We start from the raw sequence: 12621 nt of genomic DNA, 5'->3' as shown, positions 1-12621 counted from the left end.
ATGCCCAGCATGGAGGCCTGATGCGGGGCTCGATCCCATGACCCTGATGTCATGACCTGAGCCAAAATCAAGGGTTGGACGCTTAACTGACTAAGCCACCCAGGCGTCCCTGCCTCTGTACATTTTATAGGTCAAGTTAGGAGAAATAATCACCTGCCAGTAAAGATGAAGGGATGCCCTTCCTATACTACCAAAAAATATCCTGTACTACCAAAAAGTTGAGGACTACAATACCACTTAATAGATGCTATGATTGGAACAGAGGAACAATGGAAAATCTCAGAGGAATAGTTTACTTTTTTTAAATTTATTTTAAAGATTTTATTTATTTGACAGAGAGAGACACAGCGAGAGGAAACACAAGCAGGGGGAGTGGGAGAGGGAGAAGCAGGCTTCCCGTGGAGTAGGGAGCCCGATGCGGGGCTTGATCCCAGGACCCTGGGATCATGACCTGAGCCGAAGGCAGACGCTTAACAACTGAGCCACCCAAGCGCCCCTCAGAGGAATAGTTTTTTACAAAAGGAACTTACTAGCTATGTTTGCTTAGCTTTGCAAGAGGTTTTCTCAGTTTTGTATCAGGAAATGTCTGTGTTAGTCATCTTCTCAACAGAAGCTAAGTTCCTAAAAAGCATAATCCCTCCATAGAACCCACCACAATGAAAAAAAAGAAAAAAGAAAAAAAGAAATATGCTCATAGAAATAGCTGCAATTTGATAGTGAATTTAATCTTTGCTTGGTTTCTACATTGACTTGCACGTTGCACAACTCAGGTATGTATTTATATTGAATCCACTCAGAGCAGTGTGGAGGGTGTGTGTGTATTCACGCAGACACACTCCATATACATAAATTGCCTGTGTTTAAAAATAACAATCTGTTCATTTGGCTTTAATGGCTGAGTGCCTTTTAGTTATTCTAAAAAGCCTTTGGAAGTAGGATGTGTAAAAACTCGTTTGCATTTTCTGTTGATCTCTGCATTTGCCAAGTCTTTGTTCCAAACAGCAGCAACTGATTCTGGGCTATCTTAAGCAAAAAAGGAATTTATTAGAGGGTTATTTTCATTATTTTCCAAATTTCAAGAGTGATATGCAATTGGTCCAGCGTATTGGACCATGTATCTTCCCCTAGCTGTACCAGAGAGCAGGTACACGCAGCTTCCATAGAGGGAGAAAGCAGTAGGAAACAGGTACTTAGAACCACCCACTCCACCTCTCCCCACCAATGTATTATGTATTTACTTCAAAAGGAAGATGGGGATGCTGGTAGGAAGGGTAGGCACTGACAGCCCAAAAAGGGATAAATATGTTCCATAACTTTTCCTCAGACCTTGAGAATTACTTAAAAAAATAATTTCTGGCCTGAAATTACTTTATAGTTTTTCTCATTTAAGTAAATTTCAGATCGGTTGTCTGGGTGGCTCAGTCATTAAGCGTCTGCCTTCAGCTCAGGTCATGGTCCCAGGGTCCTGGGATCGAGCCCCCTGCTCCGCGGGAAGCCTGCTTCTCCCTCTCCCACTCCCCCTGCTTGTGTTCCCTCTCTCCCTGTGTCTCTCTCTGACAAATAAATAAATAAAATCTTAAAAATAAATAAATTTCAGATATGTCCATCAAAATTCAGCTACTAGTTTAGTCTTCTGGCTTTGTAAATGCCGAATGAATAGGAAAAGTCTGTTTAGTTAAGGAAACGAGAGAATATAGTGGCATTTGGAATCAATGTTGAGTATATATTGACTACTTTGGTTCATTCATTCATGTAACAGACATAGAGCACTATGTGCTTGGCAGTACGCTTGCCCACTTCTGCCTCTTGTCTCTAGACAGAGTACTTAAACTCTCTAATCATCAGTATCCTCACCTGGGAAAAAGAAAAAAGATGGTTAATACAGCCAGATAAAGTATGAAATACATAGCATGCATCATCCAGTTTAATCTCAACAAACCTGCTGAAAGACATAGACAATAACAGTGGCAGAGCCAGGATTCTAACTGGTATTTTTCTGATTCCAGAGCCTATCTGATCCTCTGCAAGTAATTTTTCATGCTGGTTACACAAATTAAAACATATTTTAAGTACTTAGTATGATATATAGTATGTAATAGTAATTAGTGTGGGGAACAAACTTTAGGAGAATACTCACAGGAAACCTTACAACAGTACACACAACACTTTGCAATGGTTCCGTGTATGGCTCAGGAATACTGTTAAGATAGTGTTTGTTAGTTTGGATTGTTATATGTGATCATCATATTCATAGTACTTAATTTATGTTAGAATGTAAATAGGTGATAGGTTCAAATATGTCAGTTATGTTAAGTGATGGTCAAGAATAATCTGAGGGCCAAGATACTACTGAGAGGCAGAGTACAAGTAACACTAAGTTAAAAGCACCTGCCGAGGCAGGGAGCCCAAAGAAGATGGACATAGTACCCCTCTGAGGGATGGGAAGGATAGGAGCCTTTCTCCGAGACGGGATCCTATAGTCCACGCTTCTATTAATCACTTCTCATTTCGGAGCTGCACCCAACTGAGTAGAATAAAAGCTTCAAGATGGAAGATTCAGTACTGTAAAGATTTCAATTTTACTCTCTATGTTCAATGTAAGCCTAACAAAAAATCTCAACAGGTTCTTTTTCTCAAAAATTGACAAGCTGATTTTAAAATTCGTAAGAAAATGCAAAAGGTCAAGAATAAGGCAATCTTAAAGAACAAAGTTGAAGGATATACAGTATCAGATATCAGGACCTATTGTAAAGATAGAGTAATTTAAACAAGATGGTATTGGTGCTTGGATAGAAAAACGGACTATGGAACAAGAAAGTCTAGAAACAGCCCCACACATACGGTCACCTGATTTATGATAAAAGTGTCACTACAGTGCAGGATAAAAAACCCCAGCAATATAATGGGTCTAACAAAGGCTGCACATCACTTAAGGGTGAATGATCCTGGAAGCATTCTCCCTACAGTTAAGAACAATTTAACTTTTATTAGAGATGGGGGGCAGGAATAGGGCATGTTAGAATGCCAGAAGCTTCCCTTTTTAATCAAGATTTAGCAGTTTTTAAAATAAATGCTCTTCAGATTGTGGCGTTTAGTTTCTAGAGTTCTAAAAAAAAAAAAATGTTGATTTTGACAATTTTTGCCAGTGTTCTTATTGCTTTTACGGAGAGGCCAGTTTTCAGAAGTCCTTACTCCATCGTTTTGGAAGTTGCTCATTTTACTCTTGACACTGGGTAGGGAAGTATCAAGAGACGCCCTGGTGGATGGAGTAAGCGTGGAATATATGCCTTCCTGCCCTCACTGTGTGACAATAACCCTACTTCCTCCTCATGATCACATTCACTTATCCCCACCCAGAATGGGGACTCCTCCTTGCCTGCTGGTCTCTAAGCACAAGGAGCCTGATGTGACTGGGGAAACCTCAGTAGGTTAAAGTTTAAAGGGTCTATTATTTTATCTCCTGATGAAACAGTTCCCCAATTAGGAACCAGCCCTCTAGTCTCACAAAGTTGTGGGGATGGGAGGCACAAACTCCCCAGGTGGGCCCGTGGAGAAGGTATGTTACCTTCCTATTGCTGCTATAACAACCACAAACTTAGTGACTTGAAACCACATAAATTTATTCTCACAGTTATGGAGGTCAGAAGTCTACAATCAAGGTGTCAACAACTCTGTTCCTACTGAAGCATCCTGGGGGAGAATCCATTTCCCTGCCTTTCTCAGTTTCCAGAGGCTGCCTGCATTCCTTGGCTCATGGCCCCTTCCTTACATTACTGCATCCTGCTTCAGTCATCACACCTCCTACTTGTATTACCTCCCTCTTATAAGGACCTCTGAGATTATATTGGGCCAACCTGGATAATCCAGGATACCCTCCCCATTTTGAGATTCTTAATCACATCTGCAAAGTCCCTTTTACCCTGTAGATAACATATTTACAGAACATGGACATATTTGGGGGGCATTATGTAGCCCACCATAGTAGGAATTCTATTTCTACCCTTTCAGTCCTAGCTGTGCATTTTCTATCTATGTGGGACATGGACTATGTAATAGGTGTTTAGAGTGTATACTGCATCCTGATGGATGGCATCTCATTCATTGGGCATTATCTCCAAGCTTTGGTCTGATGTCAAAAGGTTTTTCCACCACTCCACCAGGCCAGCATTTTCTAGGATGTGATAGGACTGGTGAATCACATGGTCATGTGTCCACTAAAAAACACCTTCGCTGTAAATCAGATCCCTAGGTCAGAGGCAATATTACGTAGGATACATATTGATGGATCAAACACTTGTCAACCCTTGGATAGTGATGCTGGCCAACATCTTGTGGGCAGGAAAGGCAAACTCATACATGCAGATGGGAAGATTCTGGTCAAAGTGAATCACTGCCCTTCCGTGATGAAAGTCCAATGTAATCCACTTGCTACCAGTTAGCTGTTTGTTTTCCTTGAGGGATGGTGTTGTTTCAAGGGCTCAGTGCCAAATACTAGGGAGTGGCTCCTTGGTGAGTAGAGGCCATGCTGTTGGCATCTTGATAACCTACATCCCTAAACATGACTTTATTCATCAGCCCGTTATGCTATTGGGGTAGCTCATGACTACAACTGCTAAAATTAACTGGCCAAGTCTTTTTGTTTACTTGTTTAGTTCCTCTTGCGTGGTGTAGGTCTCTGGTAGGCACTGTTCTGCAATACAAAGATTTTTACTCATGTTCCAATCCCAGAGATTTTTCCACTGCCTCTTCTCCCGGCTTCCTTGTCCCTGATCTAATCTTTCCCACTCCAGGCCCCTGATCAACTCGTCAACCTATCTGACATTTGCCATAAAGGTATATTCTTACTTCAGGCCACTTCTCTTTCCATACAAAGTGGACAACCAGAAGTATTGCCAATTTTGCCTTTTGGGAGGACTCCCCTCACTTCTGAGGAGGGCTGTAGGGTAGCAGCAGTCTATTTTTTTGTTTGAACCCACATTCCAAGAAAACCTATCAATTAACTTAGCTGTGCATTTCTCTCCTTCATCAGCAAGACAGAAGAGCCTCTCAAGTGGCCATAATTGTGAGCTGAGGGAAGGGCACTGATGCAAGAGTTATAAATATGACACAGAAGTCTGGGCCACCTGTCTGTGCTACCTGTTCATTTCCTCTGGCCTTTCTTGTCATCCAGGAGTTGTTGATGAGTGAGAGAGATGCAAAAACTTATTCTTTACTGTGAAGGAGATATCTTAGCATTCAAGCAGATCAGCAGCCCTAAAAATTTCACTATTGTAACAGGTTGCTGGATTGTATTAGTGATTATTTTCCATCTTTGGGGTGCAATACACTAGCTTATTGTTTATCTGACCCAATTAATATGATGCTATAAATATAGTAGGTTAGCGTGATATTCTGTGGGATGTTCAGATGGTCTAGATCTCCTCAGACCATATTATGATGGGAGAGTGGAGTCCTAGATGAATGCAAACTGCATCTTAGCCAGCTCTCAGGACCCAGGTTCCATACATACCCTCATGGCTCCTGGTAGTACATGTTGGTTAGATCCTTTGACACATGCGCCCAGCTGAAATTGTTCAAAGTAGACCCAAAAATGAGGAGAGGGGGATACAGTTGCTTCATTGTGGTGTTGTGGAAGTGCAGTCTTGTTCATAAAGTTGTGTTACCTTTACTTGAGTTATGAAACTATGCATACATATAGCTTTGATTTAAAAAAATAAAATTCAATTACTAACAGAGAAACTAGGACAATCTATCCATCTATATCTATCTACCTAATGGTGTACGTGCATCTTTATTGCACGGGCCATTCAATCCAGGAGACAATATGATACGTGTGGGGTGTGTGTGGGTATGCATGTGTGGTATGTATGTGTGGTGTGTCTGTGGTATGTACCAAAATACAGTTTTAACCTCATATTCATTATTTTCTATTTGCATTTGATTCAACCTTGACCTTTAAAAAGCCAAAGAGACAAGAAGCTATTCTGACAGTTTTTGGCCTCTCTGAAATTATGTGGTTGTTGATAGAGTAACCTGGCAGGTAGTATCATATCGAATCAGAAAGATGCCATTGTATTTATTGTTAATATTTTTATATTCAGTTTATAATATAGGTAGGGATTCTAAGCACAACAGTGGTAAGAAATTTTTATGTGCTTTATATGTTGAAATCTTGTGTCAGCTTAAGTACTTGTATATATTTATTATTGCTAGAGTGAATTTCTTCAATGATTTTGAAGTCTAGTAAACTTATACACTTATTATAAGCTTCTAAATAGTTAAAAAAAAAAAAAAACTACAGAAAACACATGAACAACCCCCCTCAAGGCACTGGATATAGGCAATGGACAATGATCCATGGGAGATGCAAACCCTCAAGGCGAGCCACTGAACCACTCCATCTTACTGCCTGGAGAAAGTTTCTGGCTTGAGGGGGAAGCCAGGTGGAGCCCAGCAGACTCCCTGAGGTGGAGATGGAACAGGGAGTCCTAGGAGCCCAGGAATGAGTCCAGAGAGTAGAATGCCAGAGTGGAGAGAGCCACAGAGAACTCCAGACATCTGCTGACCATTCCCCTAAAGTAGCAGCTGAGTAATGATCAATACACACAGTACACACAAAAGGAAACTACCAAAGGCCAAGAAAATGACCGGTTTTATGGCTTGCCCAATTTGAAGTGGTTGCACCCTGAGGCTGTTCAGAATAAAACATACTGGGTGTGTGCCCAGGGTGGGAGATGTTGTAAATTCTATTGGGGTAGCACACCTGTAAGGTGTGCCCAGGTGGGAGAAAGTGAATCAAAAATGCTATGTAGGGCACCTGGGTGGCTCAGTCGTTAAGCGTCTGCCTTCGGCTCAGGTCATGATCCCAGGGTCCTGGGATCGAGTCCCACATCGGGCTCCCTGCTCAGCAGGAAGCCTGCTTCTCCCTCTCCCACTCCCCCTGCTTGTGTTCCTGCTCTCGCTGTCTCTCTCTGTCCAATAAATAAATAAAATCTTAAAAAAAAAAATGCTATGTATTTGTCATTTTAAATTTCTATGTTTTTATATTTAAAGTGTCTATGTTATACTTCTATATCAATATATGCACATAATTTATTAAAGTTGTGAAGTTAATGAACCAAGCAACTCACGGTTGAGGGAGTTTAATAAAATTATCATTACTGCTTTTTAATCACAACCTCTCCATCAAGTGGGTGCCTTACCCGGCAACTAACACTGGCGTGCACAAGGGAAGCCTTCAGCACACATTCCTGGACGGAGGTGACAAACGCTCCATGAGCCTCCCGATCCTCTCAGTCGTTCTTCCTTGGTTCCATCAGATGCCTCTTCCTGACCAGGCCAATCCAGCAAGTGCTCGGAGAAAACTGTAACGTAAATGGATATACTCAAGGTGGAGACAAGGCTTAAGGGACCCTTCTTTTCTTCCATTGACACGTAACTCTGGCTTATTCTTTAACTCTCAGTTGAAGCATCCCTGCTCCCATCTTCCCAGGCACACTCTCCACTCCACCCAACCCATATCCCCAAACATGAATGGCTGCCTCCTCTGTGTGCCTATAAAAACCCGTTTGTCTCAGCACTTAGTACACGGTATTGTTTCTTCTGTGTCCACGTTGCTGGAAGTGATCCCACCATGGGCAGGACTCAGTTTTTTTGTTTTTTTTTTTAAGATTTTTATTTTTAAGTCATCGCCACACCCAGCGTGGGACTCGAACTTACAACTCTGAGATCAAGAGTTGCGTGCCCTACCTACTGAGCCAGCCGGGTGCCCCTCAGGACTTGACTTTACTCACCTCTGTGTCTCTGGCCCTCATCACAGTGCCTAACGGAGAAAGGACACAGTACATCCCAATTAATCAATGAGTGGCTGTTCAAAATAAGGACATTCTACTTTAACTACTAAAGCAAATGTACAACAATTCCTCACACCGAAACTGGTAGTTCACCTTCTATAAAGACTACTGAATGAATGAAGTATTCACTATATGCCAGCCATTGTGATGATAGTTTATGTACATTAACTCATTTAAAGCTAAAGAGTATCCTTCAGGATATGCACAATTGTTAACTCATATGTTCAGATGGGGAAACTAAATCTTGAAAGGCTGCCTCAGGTCACGGACAAGGGAGAGAAGCCAGGAGGCATATGAGTGGAAACTCAATTCTAGGAAGACAGAATCCATGCCAATCTTCTGGCACCCCTGAACCCTCAAGGCCTGATGTGTATATCGCAGGGTGAATGAATTCACCCAGGTGTATCTGACTTCAGCAGCCTATCCATAGCTTACTGCAGAAAGGTAACTCCTCAGCCCCAGGACATGGGGCTCCCTGACTCACCTTCCTCACTGTTTCTCACCGGCTTTCCTTCCTCCCCATATTGGCTCAAGTCCCAGCAGTTTCAGTTTAAGGCTCACAAACTACAGGCACACATGTGAGAAGAAACCCAATATATAAAAGAGATGATTAAGGCAAACAGGCAGGCTGCTCTGTGGGATGGGAATGGAACAATTAGGCCCCCTTCTGGGGTGGGATCACCTGAGAGCTAACATTTCCTGGGGGCTTACTGTGTACTAGACACTATTCTTTTTAATCATTATAACAACCCCCATCTTCAACACATCTCTCCCTGCTTCTGCTATTCCAAATTGATCTAATGATGATGCTCCAAACATTTTCTGAGCAAACTTTTTGCACTTGTTTTTTTTTCTTCCACTAGCATCTGTTTCCACCCTGACTCCACTCACCAAAATCTTTGCCAGTTTTTAAGAGCAATATCAAACACTACCTCTCTGAAGACTTCCCCATTCTCAGAACTTTTCTTCTCCACCTTTGCACTTCTTTATCATGCTATCACTCATACGGTACTTATTGTATTCCAATTCGTTCAGTTTTTGTGATATTTCTGCTGCTAGGTTGTGAGCTCCTCAGAGACTGGGGCTGTATCTAATGCACCTGCAGTTCATACACAGCAGGCTTACCGATACTGTCCTTATTGACACTGTTACAAGAAAAGGGCCAGCAGCTCCAGCCCAACCCCAGCCAGCCAAATGCCAGATACAATCATAATCCCGATAAAGCCACACTTTCCTGTTTCCTTCATCCAGAAAACAAGGCCAGATGGCTTCAAAGTGCACCAAACCAAAGCTCTGAAGTGCTTCTCAAACTTAGTCATCCCAAAGGTAAACAGTGATTCTCTGCAATTAGTCATTCCAATGGTAAACAATGGGGCTGGCCGACAGCCATAAAATGAGGTGAGGCTTGAAAAGCTCTGCAAAGTATCTCACATTCCCAATAGCTCCTTATGTTGGCCCTGATGTCCACCAGAGAAAGAATATGGAAAGGGAGTCTGAGGCCTGTTAAAATCTAAGATTTTAATTTGAACTTTTAAAATAGCTAGCTTAGGGGCACCTGGGTGGCTCAGTCAGTTAAGCATCTGACTTTGGCTCAGGTCATGATCTCAGGGCTCCCTGCTCAGTAGAGAATCTGCTTCTCCCTCTGCCCTGCCCCCACCCCTCCTGCTCGTGCGCTCTCTCAAATAAAATCTCTTAAAAAAAAATAGCTAGCTTATTGCACAAACTTAAGGCTGGAAATCCAGTTTCCCCATAATTTAAAGCAGTCATTCTTAATCTCTGTTCTACAACAACAAACATAATATGTAAGACACCTCCCCAACACTCATTTAGGAATGCTAAAGGGATGAAGTTAATACAATAGAGTAATTCTTAAGCTCTTCCTTCCCTAATTTAGTCAGTCTTCGTAACAAAGGTGCACCATTTGAGTGCTTTGATTTGGGCTGTGTTGCTTAGTCCCGTGGATTTCATATCTCAAATCCATCCACTTCCCACTGCCACCACCCTAGTCCAAGCTACTGCCATATCCTCCCTGGCCAACCACAGAAGCCTCCTCCCAGGTCTCCCTGCTTCTACCCTGGCCCCACTCTGGTCCATTTTCCACATTATAGCTGGAGTGATTTTGGAAACAGCACTGTCTTTCACTCTAAAATATCCAATGCCCTGTGTACAACTGCTTATTAGACAACAGCCAACGAGACCATTCACAGAAACCCTCATCTTGCAAGTAAGGAAATACAAGGCCAAAAGAATATTGGAACCACATACCCAAGTAAGACAGGACTGAGGTCAGAATTCATTGTACAGGCCTCATCTCAATAAGCCATACTGCTTCTCCCAGATACGTAGTTTGTTCTCAATGTGTTAACGGAAGACAAACAAGATGACTTGGACTGATCTAGAGCCTGCTTTCAGGGGCACAAAATATTAAAATAGGTTGCCAGGAGAAAAGAGGGGTGAGAACCTTGCCTAAACTTATGTGTTAAGGGTCACTCACATGTAGATCCTTGTGTCTCAGGATCCACCTTCTCTAGCCAACTAGAGGACAGGGGCGGCATTCCAAATCCAACACTATATGATCCACGTGGGGAGCATAGGATTTCACTGGTTGGATGTGCAGGATTTGTGTCTTCCACGGTGTCCCGTGCACCTGCTGAAGAAGGGTGGCAATACGGGTTTCTGCAGATTCCGCCCACCTCTGCCACTCTGGTTTGGTGGCTGCTGATAGCATTCTTCTCCTAGAATCCCTGGTTGCTCCATTTGTACATTGGTTGGTGATAATTTGCTGAGGATAAGACCGATGCTCCTTCTCCATTTCACTGCTTCCGGGAGGCTGGAGATTCTTGCCTGGATAAGATTCCACATTTTGGTGGATATGCAAAATGCCCCCTGCATCCCGTCTTAGCACTTGGCAGGCAATGGGCCAGCCTTCTTCAGAACTGGGAATCAGTCCCAGGTTCACCCTGTCTGCAATGTTTGAGAGCTTCAGTTGTCTGTTATCCCCAAAGTGTATTCGGCACCGATCTGCCACTCCATTGATATCAAGGTTCTTTCTCAGAGCAACTACAGCATGGGGGTTCCACTCACAGGCATGGACGAAGGTAACACCAGCATGGACTAGGAAGGGCAATGTAAAATAACCAATCCCTGCATAGAGATCCACCAGCACTTCTCCAGCACAGGGCAGCGATGCCACTCGAAGCTTCTCAGTGATGTTTCCGAAGGAGAACATGCACTGGGTCACGTCAAACTTATATCGGATTCCGTTATCCACATGCTCTACCCAGCCATGGTCGCCCAGCAGCAGACTCACTGCTGGTGTTCGAGTGCCATCTGGTGACACTCGCCCTCGTTTGGCCACACGACGGACGCCAAGTGCAGACGCAACAGTCTCCCAGAGTTCCGGTTCCAGATTTTTCCATCGCTTGGCTTGGAAACAGTCCTCGCTCAGCAACAAGAGGTCACCATGTCGTTGCCAAGACCTGGGCAAATCAGCCTCCAACTCAGGTGACCACGTCACTCCCCGGGCCTCTGCCCAGCGACTCACTTCAAGACACAGCCTTTGGGCAGGTGAACAACCCTGGGCCTTCTTTGAGGGAACAGGATCCAGGAGCTGCGTTACTATACAGGTGCCGCCTGGAGCCAGACGATCCCTCAGCTCCTGAAGGTGCTGCTCAGGGAGAGTCTCTCCCAGCACCGGCAGCGCCACCGTGCCATCAGGCATCTTTTCTACACGGTGCCGTCTATCCAGGAGTTTCTGCTTCTCGAGATATTCCCTGTATCGCTGGGTAAACCGAGGCTCAGTCACAACCGCGACAACAGCCGCAGGCCTCCCACCTTCCCTTTCCATGTTGCTGGCCTCACATTCTCTCGGATTCCCTCCGTGAGACTCTCTCAGACTCCACTCACCCGGCTCGGTATTATTGACCGCGGCTGCAGGAGGAGCGGCGCACAAGCCCGGGAGCCGGTGTCGGAAGTGACGTCAAACGGACAGGCCGGAAGTAAATATTGAGGCGCCCGTTGGCAAGTAGCGTCGCCGTTGTCGTGATGAAGCCGCTGCTGCCATCTTTGTTGTGGTTTACGGTTAACTTGCTGCCGCCTAGCAGAAGATTAATAATAAGGAGTGCTGTGGGCTTAAAGACATCCAATTAGTCGGTATCCTCCAGAACCCTCGTGCACTGTCTTCAGTTCTGCTCACGAATCCAAAGAGAGAAGTGCACTTAGAATGATGGGCCGAATTTGGAGAAAGGCTTCCCATCGTCTCATGCTGCTCTCAGGTCAATGTCAGTGGCCACGGCATTTGCCGAGAGCGAAGAGTCAGCAATAGCTTCCTCATTCCCTTTCCCTGTTAAGATTGTCGTAACCCTCTCACTGTCCTGAAGTATAAAAACAAACAAACAAACAAACACAAAAAGCCCACAAATGTTTGGAAGTCAGAAGGATCTGAGTAAATCATATCACCTCTCAGAACCAAAATCGTCACCTGTAAAGTAAGACTTAGGTTAACTTTCTCAGACGATTGTTATGGCTGAGATATTATATATAAAACGCTTTGAACAGTGACTGGCAAAGAGTAGATACTCTAAAGAGATATGATGTGATAAGTTGAAGTGGTTAGATAGTAGATATTAAATACCTGTTGGAATGCTTTGGTAAACTTAATGAGGACAACGAGGAATTCCTCTACACCTAAATTCAAATAATGGAAAATAAGAGTTGGAAAGAAGCCCTGTTCTTTCTACTTACCTCCCACCATTCTACACATTAGGAT

General features: G+C 43.7%; 1 protein-coding gene across 6 annotated transcripts; it reads right to left on the bottom strand.

Annotated features, from left to right (window-relative positions):
- Positions 1-1530: 1530 nt before the first annotated feature.
- Positions 1531-11845, bottom strand: TRMT12 (tRNA methyltransferase 12 homolog). Of its 6 annotated transcripts, none has more exons than XM_073893186.1 (4): positions 10547-11845; positions 7794-7822; positions 7203-7364; positions 1531-1854 (listed from the first exon to the last, which is right to left on the bottom strand). In XM_073893186.1, exons 1-3 carry the CDS (start codon positions 11698-11700, stop codon positions 7210-7212), a joined length of 1338 nt encoding a protein of 445 aa, XP_073749287.1. In that variant the 5' UTR covers positions 11701-11845; the 3' UTR covers positions 1531-1854; positions 7203-7209. The 6 variants fall into 6 exon arrangements, 4 of the variants coding, with proteins under 4 accessions (XP_073749287.1, XP_073749286.1, XP_025726864.2 ...); XR_012378321.1 differs by lacking the exon at positions 1531-1854 and adding an exon at positions 10119-10255 and having other exon boundaries at positions 7261-7364; positions 10348-11845; XM_073893185.1 differs by lacking the exon at positions 1531-1854 and having other exon boundaries at positions 7127-7364.
- Between the last annotated feature and the right edge of the window lie 776 nt (positions 11846-12621).

The sequence above is a fragment of the Callorhinus ursinus genome, unplaced genomic scaffold (genome assembly GCF_003265705.2).
Source record: "Callorhinus ursinus isolate GAN/ISIS: 27379988/994484 unplaced genomic scaffold, GSC_fseal_2.0 scaffold5, whole genome shotgun sequence".
Classification (NCBI taxonomy): Eukaryota; Metazoa; Chordata; class Mammalia; order Carnivora; family Otariidae; genus Callorhinus; species Callorhinus ursinus.
The sequence above is the reverse complement of the archived record's forward strand: the minus strand, read 5'-3'. Positions and strand labels throughout refer to the sequence as shown.

Excerpts from the sequence above, each read along its gene's own strand:
- TRMT12 (XM_073893186.1), bottom strand. The coding sequence starts at position 11,700 with ATGGAAAGGGAAGGTGGGAGGCCTGCGGCTGTTGTCGCGGTTGTGACT. Across the intron at positions 7,823-10,546 it reads ACCAAACCAGAGTGGCAGAG|GCACTGTGATGAGGGCCAGA; the intron begins GTGGGCGGAATC and ends TTTCTCCGTTAG. Across the intron at positions 7,365-7,793 it reads TGAGGGCCAGAGACACAGAG|TTTTCTCCGAGCACTTGCTG; the intron begins GTGAGTAAAGTC and ends TTTACGTTACAG.